The sequence below is a fragment of the Abramis brama genome, assembly GCF_963993115.1.
Source record: "Abramis brama genome assembly, chromosome: 21".
Lineage (NCBI taxonomy): Eukaryota > Metazoa > Chordata > Actinopteri > Cypriniformes > Leuciscidae > Abramis > Abramis brama.
The window spans coordinates 12,609,825-12,630,498 of NC_139983.1; the positions used below are offsets into that span (position 1 = coordinate 12,609,825).

Genomic DNA, 20,674 nt, shown 5'->3' on the forward strand with positions numbered 1-20,674 from the left:
TAAATTTATGACCAAGTAAAGAATAAATTGAATATGTTCTCTAGTAAATGTCTAGGGAGAAACACAATGAGTTGTATTAGCAACACTTCCAACAGATATGCTTTAGTTTTTAATTCATTTTATAAAAGATAAAAGCTTAAATGGCTTCCCAGCCACTAGACTAGAATATGTAAATAACTTTTACTGTACCTTCTGATCACATGCACTGCAGAAATGTTCTTAATCATTTATTTTTTGTTTTGTTTTCCAGTGGAATTGTCTTACAATTCTTAAATACATTTACTTGAGATGCAAAATGACATAAAATATGAAGTCTTGTTTTCTGTGAAATTGTTTAAAATTATGTGAGTTTGTGATTAAAACAAGAACAAATATCTGCTAATGTGCTCAGAAAAATCTAAAGGGAAGTTTTCATAACTCATTGACAGATATTTGTTCTTGTTTTAATCACAAACTCACATAATTTTGTTACATTTTTCAAGACTTCATTTTACATTTGCATCTTTATGAATGGCTTTATGAATTTAAGACTTTCTGCACTGATTTAAGACCCACAGTAACCCTTTGACTTCTTCATCCTTTATTCAAATATTATTCAATTTTTTTTTTTTTAAGCATAGTTGTGCTTGGTCTCAATTGGTTTATTTGTAATAGTGCAATGAAACATGCCAAATTGTGCAGACATAATTTTTGGCCTGGACTGTCATACACGCAAAAACAAGAGAGAACCAAAGAAATATCAATAACTGATTACACTGCAAAAATTATATGATCAATAATTTATGACAATTTTTTACATTGCTGTAACTCATCAAAATAAGCAATTTTCAACTTGTTAAAGATTAATTTTTTTAAGTCAGATTAATGTAATTTAAGTTGAAATGACTTGATTGTACTTAAAAATTTAAGACAGCATGCTTTGCTTGCTCATATGCTTTTTCCAGATATTTTTGTTTTTCTGTGCATTTTTTTGTTTTGCATAACTGTAGCTTGCCTTTTTTTTTAAACCAAATTATTTAGTCAAATAAATACCTTAACGAAGTTTAGTGTTTTATTCTTCCTGCATATTTAAAAATTTTGTTTTATAAAATATATTCCTCATATTTTGATGGTTTAATCAAACTTGTAGGGTCATTAAAAACAAATATCCCCTCTGGACATCACTTTTGGCCACTACTTTATTTAAACCAAGGTATGATTTAAGTCTTGTTTTCTCTTCTTCATCTTGTGCTGTATTAATGATCTGGCAAACATAATTAAAGGATAATACTATGACTCCACACTCACTAAATTAGTTTTGCAAAGATTATACAACTTGTCTCTTTTTTAACCCATGGTATTTCTATTCTAATTAGACTATTGAATTGTGTCATTTATTAAGGACAACAAAGCGCTATGATATTGAAATGCTGTATTTGAGAGTTTGTTCAATGTGAATTAATAAGAAACTGACAAAAATACATTCAGCACAGAATTTTCAAAAGTATGGATAAAACAAGAAATGTAAAAGTCACAGTACAGCAACAGACCAAAGGGTGGTGATATAACCCCACATTTAAAAAAACAACAACAACCAATGACCAGAGCTGAAATGTACATTACAATGTATGATATAAAGTATTCATGGCTTGACTAGACTGTAAATAGAGCAGCATCAGATCACATCTTCTTAGAACACCTGATAAAGGCCTGATACTCTGAGAAGTTGTGATAACGTCTTGTTTATTCACTCCTAAAAATACTTAATCTGTATTTCATAAAAGATGTTGGACGAGCAAGAGCGTTTCGTTACACTAAAAAGTCACCAAGGATGGAAACTGTCATTTGTATATGAAAACACAGTGATGAGGCAGAAATGTAAAAAAATAAGAGTAGGATACCATTTGGTAACTTGACACGGCATTACAAATCACTACACGTCCGAACTGGGTTCAAACGCCATTAACTGAGCAGAATTGAAATGGACAATGAGCCCAGTCGTCAAAATACAAAAGTAAAACACCTCATTGATGTAACTTCACCTGTAATTAAAATACATGGTTGAATTTGTCCGGCATAATAATCTTACAAATGGTGTTGCATTGAATAAACAATAAAATAACATCAGCTTTCCCCACATTTCAAATGACAGACAATACACCAACGTATCTGCTTTTAAACATCAAAAAAGGTATTTAAATCATGATATACTGTACATAAAATGGCACTATTAAACATTTCAGACCTCAGGTGGATCAGGCATGTTTTATGGAGTATTTGCCTTTCTGAAGCTGTGAGATGTACAGTTTTGACTTGCTCCCATCGACCCGTTTGAACCAGACTTCATCGTGATTGATTGTAGTTATTATAGCACTGTTTTGAAAAAAGACAGAGGAGAAAAATGCTGCAGAATAATCAATATGAGCTTGGCAATTCAGCGTGTCTGGGTAAGGAACCCTCACCTCGTAGGATACTCGTCTTTCTTGTCAATACAAATGGCTTGTCCGCGGCTGTACCAATCCCCGTCGTAAAACAAGCGTCCGTCCTCCGAGCGGGCATTGTGCTGGTGTTTCTCACTCTTTGAAGAGACTATGACAAATTATGCAAAGTTCTACTGTCACTGATATAACACAAATCAACATTGCTGTGTCTATAGTTAAAGGGATACTCCACTTTTTTTGGAAATAGGCTCATTTTACAACTCCCCCAGAGTTAAACAGTTGAGTTTTACCGTTTTCGAATCCATTCAGCCAATCTCCGGGGTCTGGCAGTACCACTTTTAGCATAGCTTAGCATAGATCATTGAATCGGACAGGACCATTAGCATCTCTCTCAAAAAAAAATGACAAAAGAGTTTCGATATTTTTCCTATTTAAAACTTGACTCTTCTGTAGTTACATCGTGTACTAAGACCGACGGAAAATGTAAAGTTGTGATTTTCTAGGCTGATATGGCTAAAAAAACTATACTCTCATTCCTGCGTAATAATCAAGAAACTTTGCTGCCGTACCGTGAGTCCAGCAGGCATAATGATATGACGCAGCGCCTGAAAATAGGTCTAATAGGTTAGACAAACTTAGTCCCGGTCACGTTGGAAGTTACCGAGCTGGGGACTATTTTCAGGTGCTGCGCCATATCATTACGCCTGCTGCACTCATGGTATGGCAGCAAAGTTTCTTGATTATTACGCAGGAATGAGAGTATAGTTCCTAGCCATATCAGCCTAGAAAATCGCAACTTAACATTTTCCGTCGGTCTTAGTACACGATGTAACTCTTTGGTCATTTTTTTGAGAGAGATGCTAATGGTCCTGTCCGATTCAATGATCTATGCTAAGCTATGCTAAAAGTGGTACCGCCAGACCCCGGAGTTCGGCTGAATGGATTCGAAAACGGTAAGACTCAACTGTTTAACTCTGGGGGAGTTGTAAAATGAGCCTATTTCCGAAAAAAGTGGAGTATCCCTTTAAAGATCTGGGTTGGTCACTGAAAAGTTGAATGTTGTATTCACTCAAGATATGATACATAATTACATACATTACTCTTCAAGAATTTGGGGTCTTTTATTCAGCAAGGACATATTAAATAAATCAATCGTCTAAGAATCCTGAATCTGAAAATATTAAGCAGCACAACAGTTTTAAACATTGATAATATAATAAGAAATGTTTCTTGAGCAGCAAATCATCATATTAGAATGATTTCTGAAGGATCATGTGACACAAGACCGGAGCAATGATGCTGAAAATTCAGCTCTGCATCACAGGAAATAAATATTATTATTATATATTAAAATAGAAAGCAGTTGTAATAATGTTTCACATTTTTACTGTATTTTTATTTTTAAAAATGCATCCTTGGTGAGCAGAAAATACTTCAAAAACTTTCAAAAACATTTGTAAAAAAAATCTTGCCGACCCCAAACTTTTAAACAGTAGTGTATAATTATTCCAGTTATCCAAAAACTAATAAATAATGTAAATACTGTATATATATATATATATATATATATGAATAATATATTTGACTATAGTTGTGAATATTAAATATATCTTACCATCAGTCTTTACTCTGTGAGGTCCTAATGTTGCCATGGCCTACAAGATAGTAACATGATACATCACTTACAAAATAATAAAAATGTCTTCACATAAAAAAGAAGAGTTTTTGACAGTCTAACCTTTCTAATAGCAGTCCAGTCTTCCAGTATATCCAGGTCTTGCAACATGTAAACTATATATGGCCGTGAACATGTTAAGAAACTCATAAATCATACTGTTATTCAAGCAAATTCTAGATAGATAGATTGTAGTTTATGTAGTTTACTTTTTTCTCACAATTGCGTGATATACAGTCGCTATTGCGAGTCATAATGTCAAAATTGCGAGTTATAAAATCAGAATTGTGCGATATAAACTCACAATTGTGAATTATGAAGTCTAAGGAAAAAAAGATTTGCAGCTTTATATCTCTCAATTCTAACTTTATAACACGCAATTGCGACTTTATATCATCCAATTCTGAGAAAAAAAGTCAGAATTGTACAAAATAATAAAAAGATAAAAAGTCGCAATCATCTTTTCTTTTCTTTTTTATTCCATGGTGGAAACAAGCTTCCATAGTAGTTATAATACTGCATGTTGTAGTAAAGGATATCTGACACAACAACAGGCTTTTTCTTTTTGTCTGGACTGAAGGGATCTTTCTTCTTGTTTTTTCTTGATTGTAACTCATCATTCCAGAGCTCTAAAGGGGAAATACGACAAAGATTGCATAAATAACACAAAAACACAAAAATGATGTGTGACCGTATTAACAATTCCAGTACCTGAGGTAATATCTATACTATGTCGGTCTTCCTCCAAACGTCTGATCTTCTCCTCCAGTTCACTCTGAACCGTATCAAATAATAGGAGTTTCTCACTCTAGAAGAAATAAATTGAACCAAATTTGAGTTACATGTAAAGTCACAATGAAATCATAACTGGCAATTCTTTCTTTTTTTGGAATGTTGCAGTATTTATTATAAATGATTTATCCGTGCACATCATTATTTTTTGAAAATGTATGTGCCCTCAAAATCATTAATCAAAATATCTTCCCCTCCTTTTGCAGCGACATCTCTTCTGTTCTCTGATGATCTGTTTACTGGCGCAAGGGCGGGGCAACCTGTCACTCACATGAGATCAACCAATAGCAAACAACAACCATCCAATCAATTCCCCATGGACAATATCAACTCCCGCCCATTTTTTTCTCTTGTTTGAGAAGCCGTTTCACTAGGATATATGACTATCGCAACTTGTTTTATGCTGACTTTAACTCTGAAAGTGCATTTAAATAGATGCATGCTTCAAATGTGGTAACTGACTAACAGCCTCAAGCAATATAAACACTTCTGTATGGCTCTATAATGACATTTCATGCACCATTGTTTAAGTAATAGTGGATTACATCTGTAAATCTCACCTCCCAGTGCTGGAGCGCTGCTTGGGTTTCACAGTCGTATTTATTCTTCACCGATTCCAAGCACAACTCTCTGTAGATACCTATGCATATAATCAGTGAGATAATGCACTTTCTTATCTAATAAAAATCACTATTTCAAAGAACAAAAACCCCATGTTCGGTTTGGACTGACCTGCAACTTTAGTTCTGACTTGCATATTCTCCTGAAGAGTTGCAAGAGGTTCCAGGTACTCGGGGGCCTTTCCTGACATCACTTCCTGGAGTTTGGCGTCAACTTGACTGAGTCTTTCTTTATATAACCTAATAAAAGCATGCAAACTTAGTGACCAATGTGGAAAAGTGGAAAAATCCACGTGTAAATTCCACTTTTGCATGCACAGATTCAATTCAAACAAGATTGTACATACTGGTCTTTGAGATCAGTGAATTGTTTTTCTAGATTGGTCATTTCGTCAAGGCATTCCATCCTTCTTCTTTCACAGTCCTCATCGTCCATTTCTGTAATTAAACATATTGTTTATTTCTTCATATGTTTCAAGTAAATTAGAAGTAACAGAATCAGGCTCGGTATGTGAAGTGGACTGTCAACTACTTGTAGGCGCTGTCAAACAGGGACCAGCAATTCCTCAATGATACAATAATAACAATAACATAAAATATTGTTATTATTGTCTCATTGTAATATAGACAGACAGACGATAGGTGGAAAGATAGATACCTGAACTTTCTCCATCCTCGGAGACAGAAGAGCTCTCTGTATCCTCATCTTCTGAAGTGCTCCCCTCTTGCTCTGCGAAATCCACCTCCATCTCTTCATGGTTGCTCTCCTTCTTTTCTCTCGAGTGCACTGGCATCCTGTCTTTTATTCGACTAAGATTAGCTTTGAACTGCTTCTCACCTTTAAATCAATGCTTTTTGTGAACAGATGTTTTTGTTAGCTTGATGTTATTGCTAAAAACAAAACATAACGTTACATCTAGATGTATCATGCTAACAACAAACGTTTAAATCCTGCAAATGACTAGTAGTTCGTTTAGTCTGGATTTGATGAAATCGAAACGGGGAGCTTTTGCTTATTAAGTAGCTTTAGCTCGTTTAATATTTTTGTAAACCACAAAAAAATCTCTTTTTGCTTCATTAAGCCATGCTACCCTGTGAAAAGCTGGGACAGTGGCGCGGAATGTGAGCTGTTGTAGCGCTTCTGGGGTTTGTAGTTTTATGGTGATACATGTATCTCCGGTAATATGGTTCATAGTGATCCAAAGAACTACAGTTCCCTGCCAGTCACTCGTTCTGTGGAGAGCGTGTTTACTACTATAAAAACAGGCTGTATAAATCAATGGACGACTAGATGGAATGATTGTGTTATTTTCATTGTAGCAAGTAAACTTCTAAATTCTCATTTATTATTATTTGATTTATTTTGAAATAGAGTTACTATTAATCCAGTTTTATTTTTAGACAACTTAACAATCAAAAAATAATACTGAAACCAAACATTATTAAATAAACCTCTTTCTTTCGAATTCTTTTTATTTTTATTAATTTATTCTCAAAGGAATATGGTACAAAAATAAAGGATATAATATAAGGAGAAGACATATATTATTTTAGAAATACACAATTTTTTTAAAATTAAAACTAGATTTGATATACTAAACAATAAAGATGAAGTTTGAATTTTTATTATGTTTATTTTTTTTTACTTCTTTGCTTGAATAGACTAGTATTCCTACAGAACAAGTTTATGGGGAAATAACTTACAACAAATATGTAGCCTACTACTGTACTACCTTACATTTATTTACTTATTGAAGTGGATGATTTAAAAATATATATTTAAAAACTCATAAATGTGGAACTTAGGAGTGAAGTGTGCAGACTTCTGCTTATGAATCGACACAATCAAAACAAAGATGTTGAATTCGTCTTTCGAATGTCTTTCGTTTGTAAAGTATAATTTATATTCACAATGATAAATACATAATAGCCTACTGCTCAACTTTAACAACATTACAATAAATGTAAAAGAGAGTTGTTTTGAATGTTTACATTTTTAAATGTTTGTTGTTGTTTTTTAGTCAGCCTATTTGTAATTTTTCCCTCAATTATTAGCCAACAGAAATTTCATTGAGTCACAAAGGCAAGCAATATAATAAAAAAATAGGAAAATAAATAGCGTAGAAATATTAGAATAGAGTACATAAAAATACAAACACATAAAACCTTTCAAACAAGAATACAAAAATATAACATACCTCGTTATAACAGTTTAGAAATGTCTTACACCTTTTTATCATCAAATATGAAGTGCAATGATCTATTTTTACATAAATTATGCAAAAACACTATTTATGAATGTAAAATAAAATAATAATATTGCTCTTGTCGGGTGTGTTTCTGGATGTGTGTGGTTGTGCGTCTGAGCGTTGGATGACTCTGGCATCGATGAAGGTGTTTTTCATGTCGCGTCCTCCGACCGCCATGTTTTTTCGGATCTTCAGAGAGGTGTGTACTGTGTAGTTCACAAGACACTCACACACAGAGGAGGGCTGCCTGCTCTTTTCTTTTGTCTGACCTCCTCTGCAAAAATGCACGCCTCACCACTAATTCCTCCCGTTTCCTTACAACCCATAACTGCTTTCGAGCCGTGAATTTGACAACCCCTTCCATGTATGAGGAAATTAACGGAAGATTATCATTAGCTCTTCAAAACATCTCGGAATGTTCTCTAAAAAACCTCATGGAGATGTCAGGAAATCGACACAGAAAGTCCTGGACCCCAAGAAAGACGTGCTGACAAGACTGAAACATCTTCGAATCGTTATTGGTGAGAAATAACATTATTTGTATTTATTTTATGAACCTAATGTTGCCTTGCATGGAGCTAACATGCTATGTAGAGAGGAGAATGAAGGCACCATCAGCAATCATGGTGTTTGTTTACCTGCAATTCTGTGACACGTTTGACAGTATTTGACAAGTTTGCATTTGGAAGTGTGGTCTGATATACAATGATTTGATAAGGGTGTCTTTTTCTCTTGTATGGTTGAGTGTTTTTTGTCTGGAGTGGGTTTTGTTTTGATAAGACATGCATTGGTTTCACTGGAACCTCTTTAGATGTCAGTGAATCTGAGGTTGAATGGATGTTGTGTTTGCACATTTTGACAGTTTTTCTATTACGTTCAATTGGTTATTCTGTCTGTAAGTGATTAAACTATCTATCTATCTATCTATCTATCTATCTATCTATGCCATATCAATTATATACTTCATATACGTATATACATATCATTGAATGAATCATTTTGCATGTGATGGCTCACATTGTGATAGGATGTTTAGAAGTTGAGAAGAGTATGACAATTTTGCTCAGAGTCATTCTCATATACTCAGTTATTCTCTTTTGAACACACGCCCAAACGTTCAGTTTGCTTAAATTAAGTAATAAATTAAAATCTGGTGTGAAAAGAAAGTAATTGTTCAGAGATCTGAACTTCGTAACACTTTATTTTAAAGTTGCTTAGTTATACGTTACTTAGTAATAACAGTAAATTATTCATAATTACAAGTAACTAAATCTAAGCCAAACCCTAACCGTAAGTGCATGTAGTTAATATTACTCGGTACTTATTTGAGTAAGTACAATGTAACTGTCAACTTTAAATAAAGTGGATCCCTGAACTTTTTTTGTTTAGTTTTTTTAAGAGAGAGAGAAATTGACCAGTGGAGATTAGTTCACATTTTGGGTGGGGGACCGCAAAGATTTGGTTCTTTAGGAATGGGTGGGATGTCACTGAATAACAGAAATAAACCAGCACTTCCTTTGGGATTAGTCAAGGAAGTCCGAGAAGGAATCCGTCTCAGGCCAGTTCCCTCAGATTCCTGAGTTGTTTTAGCTGCACTGACTTCCTGAATGTTGGACATGTGGATGGTTTATGTAACATCACAGATTTTTGAGTGAAGTGTCTTTGGTTAAAGAGTCCTGTTAGAGATGCTGGCCTGCCGTGGAGTAGTTACTGTCCTGTTTCCTGAATTGCTCAGTGTGGTGTTATCTGGCTTCCTGGTGCCATTGTGTACACTGATGATTGTTTTGAAACTGAAAATGTGATGTTGCTGTGAATGGCAAGGAAACTGCTTCCATTACAGCAAAAAAAAAAAAAAAAGGATTGTTAAAATGATTTTCATAGGAACACACATAGTTTTAATGTTGTAATGTGTTATATTTTAAGGTCTATTTTAAAAGAAAGTGTACTTGTAAGTAGAGGTGGGTAAAATATAATGTGTATTTCAAAGAATTAACCAACAGCATGGCAGAAAAAAATATATAGTTTTAGTTTCTGCACTTTTCACAATTATATTTTTAGGGGAAATGGAGCAAAACTGTGGTGGCTTTGCTTATTTTAATTTTCCCAAAACAAACAAGCTAGAAATATACACTACAGTTCAAAAAGTTTGGGGTTGGTAATATTTTTAAATTATTTTGAAAGTCTTTTATTTTCACCAAGGCTGCATTTATTTGGTCAAAAATACATTGAACCAGTAATACTGTGAAATATTATTACAATTTAAAAATATAAACATTTTCTGGTTTAATATATTTTAAAATCTATTCCTGTGACCGTTGTCCTGCCTAATATCACGTTTGTGGAAACCATTATACATTTTTATTATACTTTCAGGATGTTCCAAAGAACAGTATTTAGTAATTTTATATGTATTGACTGTCACTCATCAAGTTAATGTGTCCTTGCTGCATAACAGTATTATTATTATTATTTAAATCTTACTGATTCCAGACATCTGAATGGTGTTGCATATATTGCAGTTTTGAATGCACTAAACAAAGAATTGCAAAATATCATGATCATGGTATGGTATGACCAAGTTATTAATTTAATGTTGTGTTGTATGTATCACTAGGTCCTTGCGTTTTTTAAATGCATATTATACAGCAATGAATTGAAGTTTCCCTGAAGTGATAAGCTCAACATTATTAAACATTATTCACACATCCACTTATTAAGGCCTAGATCAGACCCCGTGCACAACAGCTTTTGTGCATTTGTGGACCTGAGGAAGTGAAGTAGCCTAAATAAACGGATGGGTGTGTTCGAGAAACTGCTCTGATAGGAAGCACACAATACTTTTTAAGAACTAGGCCTACCTGTTATTCAGATGCATCTGCGACTATTTAAAATTAACTTCTGATGTGAATTTAAGATTTATTTAGTTCAAAGCTGACGTCCTGCATTACTACAGTACATTATCCTTTCTGTGCACAGATCAATTGCCATGCTGAGCTTGAGAGTTGTGATAAACAGTCATATTTTATATGAGGTAAATCATTAAATGGCTCTCAACAGATCGCTGCACACTCAGTAACTTGTTTGATTGATTGGTTGATTGATTTTCAATATTGAAATGACTACACTACTATGATTATTGCACATATACAGAGGTGGGTAGTAACGAAGTACATTGATACTCCATTACATTTACTTTTGTACTTGTAAAATTTGTACTTTTGAGAGTAGATTTAAATGTGTACTTTTACTTTAAAGGGGACCTATTTTGCAAAATTCAGTTTTATATGGTGTTTGTTTGAACATAAATGTGTGTTGGCAGTGTTTGTACACAATAGGGGTTGAACGATTTCAGATTTTTTAAAGTCGACATTTATGTGACAAAAGTCGCTGATGACGTCATTAATGAACAAATAAGCCTGAACATCGAGCTGAGACTCGAACGTGGGTTGCCTTGTGCACATCTACGGCATATATGACTCAGACAGCGCTGCTCACAAGGCTATTGCTCCTACATAACAGCTTATTTTTTATCAGTTTTTTTGTCTTTGTCGTTATATTTCTTTCTCACAGATTTCTGCTCGTTCTAAATCAGATACAGATTAAGTAGCACAGTAAAGATTAAATTTGTATTAATGCATTAGTGAGAGATCGATTGCGTGTGAATTAATTCTATGGCACCGTATCTCTACTAATAGTGAAGCTGTGGGTTTTAGTTACTAAGAAATATAATATGCTTGAAATTTTCAGCTTCTAAGCTATTTTAGAACAGTGAACAGTGTTGAGAATGCATTTCTGCGTTACTGAATGTTTCTGTGCGCGCGATCTGCACGTGATGTGCAAGCTTCTCTGTGTGTGTGTGTATTACAATGCAGCATGCAGTAGAGAATGAAGATTAAATTACTTGTACAATAAGCTCTTTAAAACTTGCATTCTCCCAATCAGTTTTTCAGATCGTATAATCAAACATATCTTGTGGAGTGCTCTCTTGAGTATGCATTTACTTGTCATTTTAACTGTTTGGAAAAGTGGACTTAAAAGATTTCTTATCCTGTTGCGTCCTCTATAGACCATGACTAGCGACTAGTCGACGTCAAGTTTAAAGCGTCATGGCAGAGCATTAAAGTCGACTAGTCTATGCAATCCCTAGTACACTACAAATCCACCCACTCCTATTTTTTAATCACCATAAAACCTCAACAGTCTCATAGAACAAATCGTTTAATTTTCTGACAATGTGACGTCACATCGCTTAGGCTCTGCCCGCGACTGCTGACGGATTCTGCCGTATTAGCACAGTTTCCGTCCTGAGTGAGCTGTATATTCTGCCATTTTCTCCACGCCGGAGCAGCTGTGGCGGCAAGAATGTCTTGTATGCAATTCAGGTGTTTTGTTGTTAGATGTAAGCGTCTTAATGTACTCCAGACATCAGAACTGCTGAAGACGCAGTGGATACATGAGGGAGTCACTTCAAGCTGTTGTATCTGTCTTCTAACCTTCATTATAGTAAACTGTATTAGGCAATGGTATTTCATAAAATAAATCTGTTTACAGAAGTTACAACTATAATTAAAATAATTATACTTTTATCTCCATGCAGCATATATTTTCTTGTTCGGTATCGGTAGGCATCATGTCACATTTGCCACTGTACAACAAGTAGGCCTAATAAATGAACATGAAGCAACATGTTCAACATGTTTGTGTGCGTGTGTTGCTTCCGTCTATGGTTGCTTCATTATAGCGCATGGCGAATGTTGTAACAGTTTTTGTGTGTGTTGCTCATCCATCATTGTAAAATGGCTGAAAAAACTATCTGGTTCATTCTCAAAGAGAGTCTTTCCTTTATCAGTGTCTGACTCTGGTTCATACATATAGGGCTAAACTTACATGTAACTACTTTTCTAAGTGATTGAAATTATGATTTTTGCATGATGGATGATAAAAAAAAATTCCCATAGACTTACATTCTTTTGTCTGTGGCCAGAAAGTGGCCAACCACTCACCCACAACTTCCTAGCATCAGAATCTTAGTTAGTTCTGGTTTTAAGATGAATCATACATTATGCTTTCCTTGAGATTGACAGGAGCATCAGCGCTGTCGTTCTCTCCGTGGTGTTTAGTTCATCTTTAAAGATGAGGGCCATTGTCAGACACTTGTGCTCTCTGCTGTGTTCTATTTTAGATCTCAAATATTTCCGACAGCCAGTGTAGCACCATCCGTTGGCCTGTTCTCTCTCATGTACTGTAGTTTCAGCCAAAATTCCCCTCTGTCTGTCTGTGCTCAAAGCTTTTTGATATACACCACAATCTGTAAAATTCATAGGTCTTTGGCTCACTGCTCATTGGCAGTTTGAATTCGGGATGGGCATTTTGAGGAATTTTATGGTTGAGTAGCTTAGCCCCTTAATTTCAGCTGATAACAATTTCATTGAAATTCCATAATTCTTGAAACCACTAATATGGCTATCGATTTTTTTTTTTTATTTAGGAGAAAAATATGTGAATAATATTATTATATTCATAAAAAGTCTAAAGTTTAGGTTCGTTCTGTGATTTAAACCAGTTTAAATCCAGATGAAACAGCGCTGACAAACAGGTGAAACACTGTGCGCAAGAAACTATCACAGTGGGTTGCAGGAAGGCATATGAAAAAGAAGATCATTTCCAAATACAAAGTTTTAATTACAATCCAGAAGACAGGCAAACAGGTTGAGCAACACACACTTACGCATAACGGTGATCAGACAGAGAATGATTGTGAGGGACCAACTTGCAAACACAAATGAGGATGATTAATAGAACACAGCTGACACATTAACTAATGACGAAGAGTGGGAAAACTGAACAAAGGAACACATGGTGAACATGAAAACAAATTAAAAGTCCATGATAAAGAAACTAGGCTGAACATAAGCTGGCAGATACAGTCAGAAGGTTTTTCAATCTACAAATCGCCATCATTTACCATGGATTTATTGTAACACTAACTGCACCATGGTATTGTGGCAGAAATGTGGGATTTTCATATTGAATTTTATAATATTATTAATGTAGAGATTCATATTGTTAATAAAGGAGTAATGGAATATAATTACAGTATTTTTTGTGATTTAAGCTATAGCCTATCATTATATTTTTGTACAAGTTGTATATTTATCCTACTGTTTTTCATACAAATACCACAGAAACCATATAGTTGCATTTTACCATGGCAGTGAGGTGCTATATGGTTGGTTTTAACTGTGGTTATCATGATCTAAATGTATGCTACTATGGAAGACCAATTATTCATTTTAATAAAACTCAAAACAGTTTTTTTTTTGCAGATGTTACTGTTTTTGTTAATGAATATAAATTTACATCTGCATCCTAACTCAAGCTACTCCTACTGTCAACTCAAGCTACTGTCAAATGTGCATTTCTTAGAGACGTGAGAACATGTAACGGTATTATTAATACTGTAATTAGTACTCTGGTGTTCATGCTGGCTCACAGCTCTATAAACAGAATGAAGCAGGTGCTTGACTGAGGTTGCTGGACACTGCGGGAACGTGTCTGTGACCAGGACCGGCTGCATTAGGATGATGAGTGGAGCTGGACTGTGTGGAGGAGCTTTAAAGCACAAATATTGACTTGTGTTGCTGGGCTGCAGGTTGAAGTAGACTTCAGCATCAGTATAAAGAGACCTGCTCACATCCTGCATGCTGAAAGACACAAATTATAAACTAGACAGATTGTGTGCTTGAAAGAGAGACCAAGCATTAAGGGGTATTTTACACAGTACACAATGAAGTAATGTTTGTTTGTCATGATCCTAAAGTTCTTTTGATCTAGAGGTTTGTACATAAATACCTGAAGGTAAAAGATACATCATGCAGATGCGTTGGACACATCCTCAGTGATGGAACCTGGGGTCATTGGGTGTTTCGGGTCTTTCAACATCAGACACCCTCGCCCAGTTGATCAGAACCCAGCTTATTTCCCTGCAACATTTCAAATTGTACAACTGTTGTTCAAAACTTTCTTGGTTTTGGGGAAAAAAAATATGCTAAATGTCTAGCTGATTCATTGTTATTTTTTTTAATTTTTTGTAGAAAATGCGGAGCCTGCTGAACTCAAACACCTCTTCGAGCAGAATTACTCGTACATCTACTATGTGTTCTTTGAAAATTTTGTCACCATCGAGGTTAACCTGAAACAGAAAGGTAAGACCTACAATGCTTTATTTTCTCGCTCACCCACTCTTTTAGTTTTGTCTTATGAGATTTTTTTTTTTCTGACTGTTGTTTGATATTTTAATGTTTTTCAAGGTCCGATTGCATTGTTTTTCAACTGGCCTTCTCACTGTGTGCTCCCTGCAGACACACTGTCGGAATTCAGTGTTAATGAGCAAGTTTCCATGAAATGGCTTATGACGAAAATTAGCCAGCCCTCAGTTAGCCATGTCCGGTCACACGGGCTCATTATAGTGCACAGAGAGCACAGCCAGTGTCTCGGAACACTGCACAGTTGCTCATTGAGTATGCAGAGAGCTGTTCACTGCCTAGCTGGTTCAGATTGTTATCCTTGCAACAAGCAATTGTACAAGCAAAAGAAAACGAACATACAAGTTGACCTAAATGTGCCCCCATTACTTTGCTTGCAGAACCTGATTTCACCAAGTGCAACATGTTTCTGGATTAACATCTTCGTTGATCTTGGAACAACAGTCCAATCAACCCAATCAATCAGATTTGAGGAACAAGTTTACAGTTTATGTGAAGTTTAGGCTTACAACCTGGGTTAGGCGCTTCTACATCTACATTATGGGTAGGGTTAGATTTAGGGGTAGGCATAAGGTTATGATTACATTTTCGGGCAGGAATGTTGTTCCAGGATCCACAAAACTTGTAGACCCATGAACGCATCTGACTCGGCAAAATCAGGACGTGCTACTTTGCTTACTGACGACACTTGCATTGCATTATTAATTGCACTTGCATTGCCTTGCCTTTGGCAAGCACCACTAATTAAATTCTGAAGCAATTCTGAATCAGCTTCTTAAGCATCCTTGTTCATGCTCTTGTATAGAGTAGGTTCTTAAAGTCCACAGATGTGCTTTAGTTTTTAATTCATTTTATAAAAGATAAAAGCTTAAATGGCTTCCCAGCCACTAGACTAGAATATGTAAAGATGTGCTGCACGGTTTCCTCTTAATAACAAAAGCACACAACAACAATGACAGCGATGAGAAAACAACAGTTAAGAAAGCATCTGATCATATCGATGTGGATATGTTTACACAAACTCTGCAATTCAGCGGCATCATGTTGACTGATGCGGTAATTAAAATGACACTGTTAGGATAGTTTGATTATAAAGTATATTTGAGACTGAAGACTATATAATCTGGTTATGTGAGACTATAGTTTGAATTAGTCTCTTTTCTTTGCATGACACATTAACATTACAGTACAGAGTAGCTCTTTCAATATTATCCTGAACATTGTATAAGCATTCATTTCATGTGTCATAGAGCAGTAGAGGTTCTCGAGAGCATCCGTAAACATCACATACTTTAGATTTTCCTGGCAAAAATGACCCAAGTTCCTCACATAAAAATCAGTCTACAGGTTACAAGTTGGGGAAGGTCTAGTTTTTTTTTAAAGTTTCGTTACAAGCGGTTTACGCATTGGCAATACAAAAGCAATTAAAACATGTAATTCTTACATATAGCCCCTTTAAGTGGACAAAATGATTGAAGAGGTCCGGCATGAATTACCACAGAAATGTTTGTCTTTTTACCCGGAACATTGAGTACATTTTGTACATTTTGATTAAAAATTACAAGGTCAACAAAACTTTTTGAAAATGAAACATGTGCGTGGATGAAATCATTCACAATAAGATCTAGGACATGCATTTAGAAAATAGAATTTCCATTTAATGCGATGTGATTAAATTATAAAATCTTGACAAAAAATTGTTTAGGGCATTGCTCGCTCTCTATCCAGATTTACTTTTCTTAATACTTGTACATCTTTCATTAAAATTGATTAAAAAGATTGCTTTGAGCTGGTCTTGATGCCACATGTTGAGTGCCCATGTTTCCACAGCAGATAGGTAATCCTTGTTTGTTGAGCTATTAATATCAGCCCTGTGGGTTTCTGTGATCCCTTGGTGACTTTCAACATGTTCTGTGTTTGTTTGCTCTTTCCTGTAGGTCACAAATCGCAACGAGAGGAGCTTGATTCTATTCTTTTTATATTTGAGGTAAGAAATGTAGATAAGCATTTAATGGCTATTAACACATTAGCTCAACCTCATCAGGTTTGGTTTCATTGTGTCATCTCTTATTCAAATACTCTTATCTGGTCCAAGATGTCCACATTGTTATATGTATGATCCACTAAGTATTTGCTGAAAAATTGTCATCAGTAATGAAATCATTGATAAGAGCGTGATTGACGTGCGGCTGACAGATAAACGATTCGCCTCACAAACAGAAAACAGGTGTTCTTTGCCGCACCCAAAAGCACTACTAATGAGTCACACTTTAGCTTTTGCTCACCTGGTATGCCCCTATGGGCTGTTTGTAATGGTGAAGGCTTGAGACACTTTTAATGTACCATCATGATGAGACAGGCATGATGTCTGTGTGAACGAGAGCTATTTCAACATTCCAACCTGTTTTAAAGTCGCACTCGCAAGGAAGCCCAGTAATGCGTGTTTGCACAAATCTGTTTTGAAATGTAAATATGTGCTGCACTCATATTTTAATCTCTCAATATATTTATTGAGATGTTTAAGTACATGTAAACATTTTTATATAATGTACATGTCTGCAGTCAAATCCATGTGCTTATCTTGCAGAAAATCCTACAGCTGTTACCAGAGCGAATACAAGGAAGATGGCAGTTCCACAGCATAGGTGAACATGTCTATTCATTCTAATATGCTTATTTGGTGCTCAAGAAACATTTCTTATTATTATAAATGTTGAAAACAGTTACTTAATGTTTTACAATTATACAATTTTGGGCAACTTTTTTTTCCTGTGATGAATAGAAAGTCTGAAAGATCAGTATTTATTTGAAATGGAAGTCCTTTGTAACTTTATAAATGTTTTTACTGTCACTTTTGAATCATTTAATGCATCCTTCCTTGCTGAAGTAAATTAATTTATTATTATATAAAAATAATTTGTTAAAAAAAAAGTCTTATTTTGAGATTACGATTATTAGTGATGTCACGTGAGGAAATTTTCACACAATAAACTCTGGAGATATTGTATATAATTTGCGAGCATCAGGGAGCCGCTATCTATATGCATGGTATTGAAATCGCTTTTGAATGCGCGCTTGCTTTGCACTTCGAATTCACGATCACATGTACATGTGTATAGGGAGAGGCGGTGCTGACCCCACATTTTACAAAATAAAATGTCAAATAATGATGGTCAGGATGCCCACTAAATCCTCTGCCATCGTGTCAGTCATCTCTCCTTACTCTTGTCACATGATTAGTTAAATCTGACTCCAGCTTCACTGTGCTTCAACTCTGCAACACAGTGTGGCCGATGCCACGAAGGGCAAATAATGTAATCGGTGTATGAAAGAACACCGTGTAACACCGGTAACACCGACTTTTTCAGCAAGCCTAATAATTACCATGGAAGAGATGTAATGTATCTTGTGATGCTTTGCGCCTGGTTTTAGTGGCTTAACATCTTGTATTGGCCGGTGGTCTCTCCTTTTCCTCTGCTTTGAAGTCTTAAGCAGAAGGATACACAGACCACCAAGATAAACACAGAGAATGCCAAGGATCTGGGGCCCAGAAACACCCAGATCTGACCGAGAACTCTGACATTGCAGTCCTTCATCACTGACTAAATGAGATAAACAATACTTAGACTGGCTTTAACATGAAGGATAAATACTTTTCAGTTTTATTTTATTTTGCTCTCTTCTCAGTAAACCCTAATTACAAACATGTTTTCCAGAATTATCCAGTTAGCTCAGTAAGCCAGCTCATTTGGAAGTTATGAATTTGTTCTTCAGACTAAACAACTGTGTTGCTTCATAGGTCTCGTTCTCAAGAAACTGTTACACACTGGAAACTCCCTAAAGGTATTAAATCTCAATACATAGTTTACAATATTTTAACGGTATCTCAATAATCATTGTATGAGTGTTTATTGTTCTTTTTTTAAGAATCTTAAAGAAGAAATGTTTTTCTATCCTTATTTTTTATTACGACGTATTAAATATAGCCTCTGAAACAACTTCTTTTTTTCTGCTGAGACAACCAAGGCTTTGAGAGCAGCTAAAAATTGTAATCAATAATGTGGTTGTATGTGTGGTGCATAGATCCGGAGGGAAGGAGTGCGTCTGTTCCTTCTGTGGATGCAGGCTCTGCAGACCAATGCTCTGAGAGAGCAGCTCTGGATCTTCGCCTGTCTGATCCCAGGATTCCCTGCACCACAGTCCGAGCTGGGCCCCCGAACCCTGGATAATCTGATCAGCCCTCCTCTTAACCTTCAGGAGAGTGAGTGTTTGTTCTCTGTTTCTCACACCTTCTGTCTCATGAAAACTGATAACCAAAATCTGTCATAGAGCTTTTTTACATTTTTAATTTTGTCTCTCAAGGTCAAGGTTAAGGTTTTTTATCTAATATTTATTTTATTTTATTTCATTTCAACTTGATTTCAATTAATGAAAATGATTTTCAATAGTTTTAGTTTATTAATAACAACACTGGCTCATTGTTGGGATGTCATAGGGTGCTTTCACACTGGCAGTTTAGTTCGTAATGGGGCACAGTTCGCATGAAAAATTGGTAATGTGAAAGCTGTCATACGGACCCAGGAGTGCACCGGGCTACCGAACCCGAGACTAACCTGTTAGAGGTGGTTGCACTGGAACTGTAGTGTGATTTGCATGCATGTGGAAGAACTCGCACTTGGGTGCACACTTCAGTCAGTAAAGTAACCTGCGCATACATATTAGCCGAAGATGACGTCACTAATTCAACAGCGCATACTAGGGGATGACAGTGGTGGTGATTTACCTTGGATACGAGCGAGAGTGAGAATGCAGTGTCATCGTGCAGAGTGCAATCAGAGCGGCAAATGAATGGCTCATAATCCGCGGTGTCCTCAAAAGAGTCCATTTGCAAGCAGCAGAAAGCCACCTTCATGCGCCACATCTACATTAAACCCAAGAGTCGTTCATTCTGCTGAGCATAATAGTATAAAATAGTAATAAAAAACATAATATATTTGCCTGCATTCTGTTTTCTATCATGTGCTGTGCACGGTATAAGATGAATGCAAATGCACATAGACTCAAGTGAGTGTGAAGCAAGACCAATGCTGCCAATCGCACTCGGATTGGACCTAATAACCACAACTACTTCTGAATGACCTGTTCTGTAGCTCAGGTTCAATAAATGTTTTTTGTGGACTGTGCTGGGAGCCTTTTGAGTTTCTCTGCATAGTAAATTAAACTCACATCTGATGTTATATCCCCTTTAAAACACATATTTTTGTCCATTGCTGCAGCTCAAGTGACTCCAGAGGAGATCAGCCCGCTGGTGCCTCCTCAGTCAGGTGATAAATCCCAGGAGGATCTCACTGGCTACTTCCTGGAGGCTCTACTAAAATACATGGTAAACCAGGTACTCCCCTCTTGCTACTAACACTGCTGATGCTAACACGGCTGGCGCAGACCCAACGCTAAAGCTGTGGAAACCTAACTTACATGCCACTGACCCCAGATCTGCATGCAGTTGATGCCAGAAACCCTTACTGCAGTGGTGTGTTTCCCTGGCGCTACAACGGCTGCTCTGCTTCACACCCTCCCCAACATAAACAACTGCACCACGCACTGCCTGCCTCCACCAACCCCACTGTCCTCCACAAAACACAAACAGGCTGTT

At 35.9% G+C, this 20,674-nt stretch overlaps 2 protein-coding genes across 7 annotated transcripts in view; one reads left to right on the forward strand and one right to left on the reverse strand.

Moving 5' to 3' along the window:
• Window positions 1–1,396: 1,396 nt before the first annotated feature.
• Window positions 1,397–6,641, reverse strand: brms1la (BRMS1 like transcriptional repressor a). Its single transcript, XM_084096994.1, has 10 exons — window positions 6,166–6,641; window positions 5,855–5,945; window positions 5,620–5,747; window positions 5,448–5,527; window positions 4,807–4,903; window positions 4,635–4,724; window positions 4,159–4,223; window positions 4,036–4,075; window positions 2,442–2,568; window positions 1,397–2,352 (listed from the first exon to the last, which is right to left on the reverse strand). The coding sequence occupies exons 1-10, from the start codon at window positions 6,299–6,301 to the stop codon at window positions 2,235–2,237; spliced, it is 972 nt and encodes a 323-aa protein (XP_083953120.1). The 5' UTR covers window positions 6,302–6,641; the 3' UTR covers window positions 1,397–2,234.
• A 1,300-nt stretch (window positions 6,642–7,941) lies between these two features.
• The window catches only part of ralgapa1 (Ral GTPase activating protein catalytic subunit alpha 1), a 71,046-nt gene continuing 58,313 nt past the window's right edge, over window positions 7,942–20,674 (forward strand). For 4 of the 6 annotated variants that reach the window (XM_084097805.1, XM_084097808.1, XM_084097807.1 and 1 more), the window contains exons 1-7: window positions 7,950–8,277; window positions 14,851–14,961; window positions 16,959–17,008; window positions 17,609–17,666; window positions 18,821–18,864; window positions 19,105–19,282; window positions 20,298–20,413. In XM_084097805.1, the coding sequence (XP_083953931.1) occupies window positions 8,172–8,277; window positions 14,851–14,961; window positions 16,959–17,008; window positions 17,609–17,666; window positions 18,821–18,864; window positions 19,105–19,282; window positions 20,298–20,413 (663 nt within the window). In that variant the 5' untranslated portion in view covers window positions 7,950–8,171. Of the gene's footprint in view, window positions 8,278–14,850; window positions 14,962–16,958; window positions 17,009–17,608; window positions 17,667–18,820; window positions 18,865–19,104; window positions 19,283–20,297; window positions 20,414–20,674 lie in introns of all 6 variants that reach the window. The other 2 variants (XM_084097806.1, XM_084097809.1) reach the window with 1 other exon arrangement.

Bases quoted from the DNA above. Each gene is read 5' to 3' on its own strand.
- brms1la (XM_084096994.1), bottom strand. From the start codon at position 6,301: ATGCCAGTGCACTCGAGAGAAAAGAAGGAGAGCAACCATGAAGAGATG. The intron at 4,904-5,447 runs GTGAGATTTACA...TATTTCTTCTAG, and splicing joins CAGCGCTCCAGCACTGGGAG to AGTGAGAAACTCCTATTATT. The intron at 4,224-4,634 runs ATATCCTTTACT...TAACATGTTCAC, and splicing joins AAAGCCTGTTGTTGTGTCAG to GGCCATATATAGTTTACATG.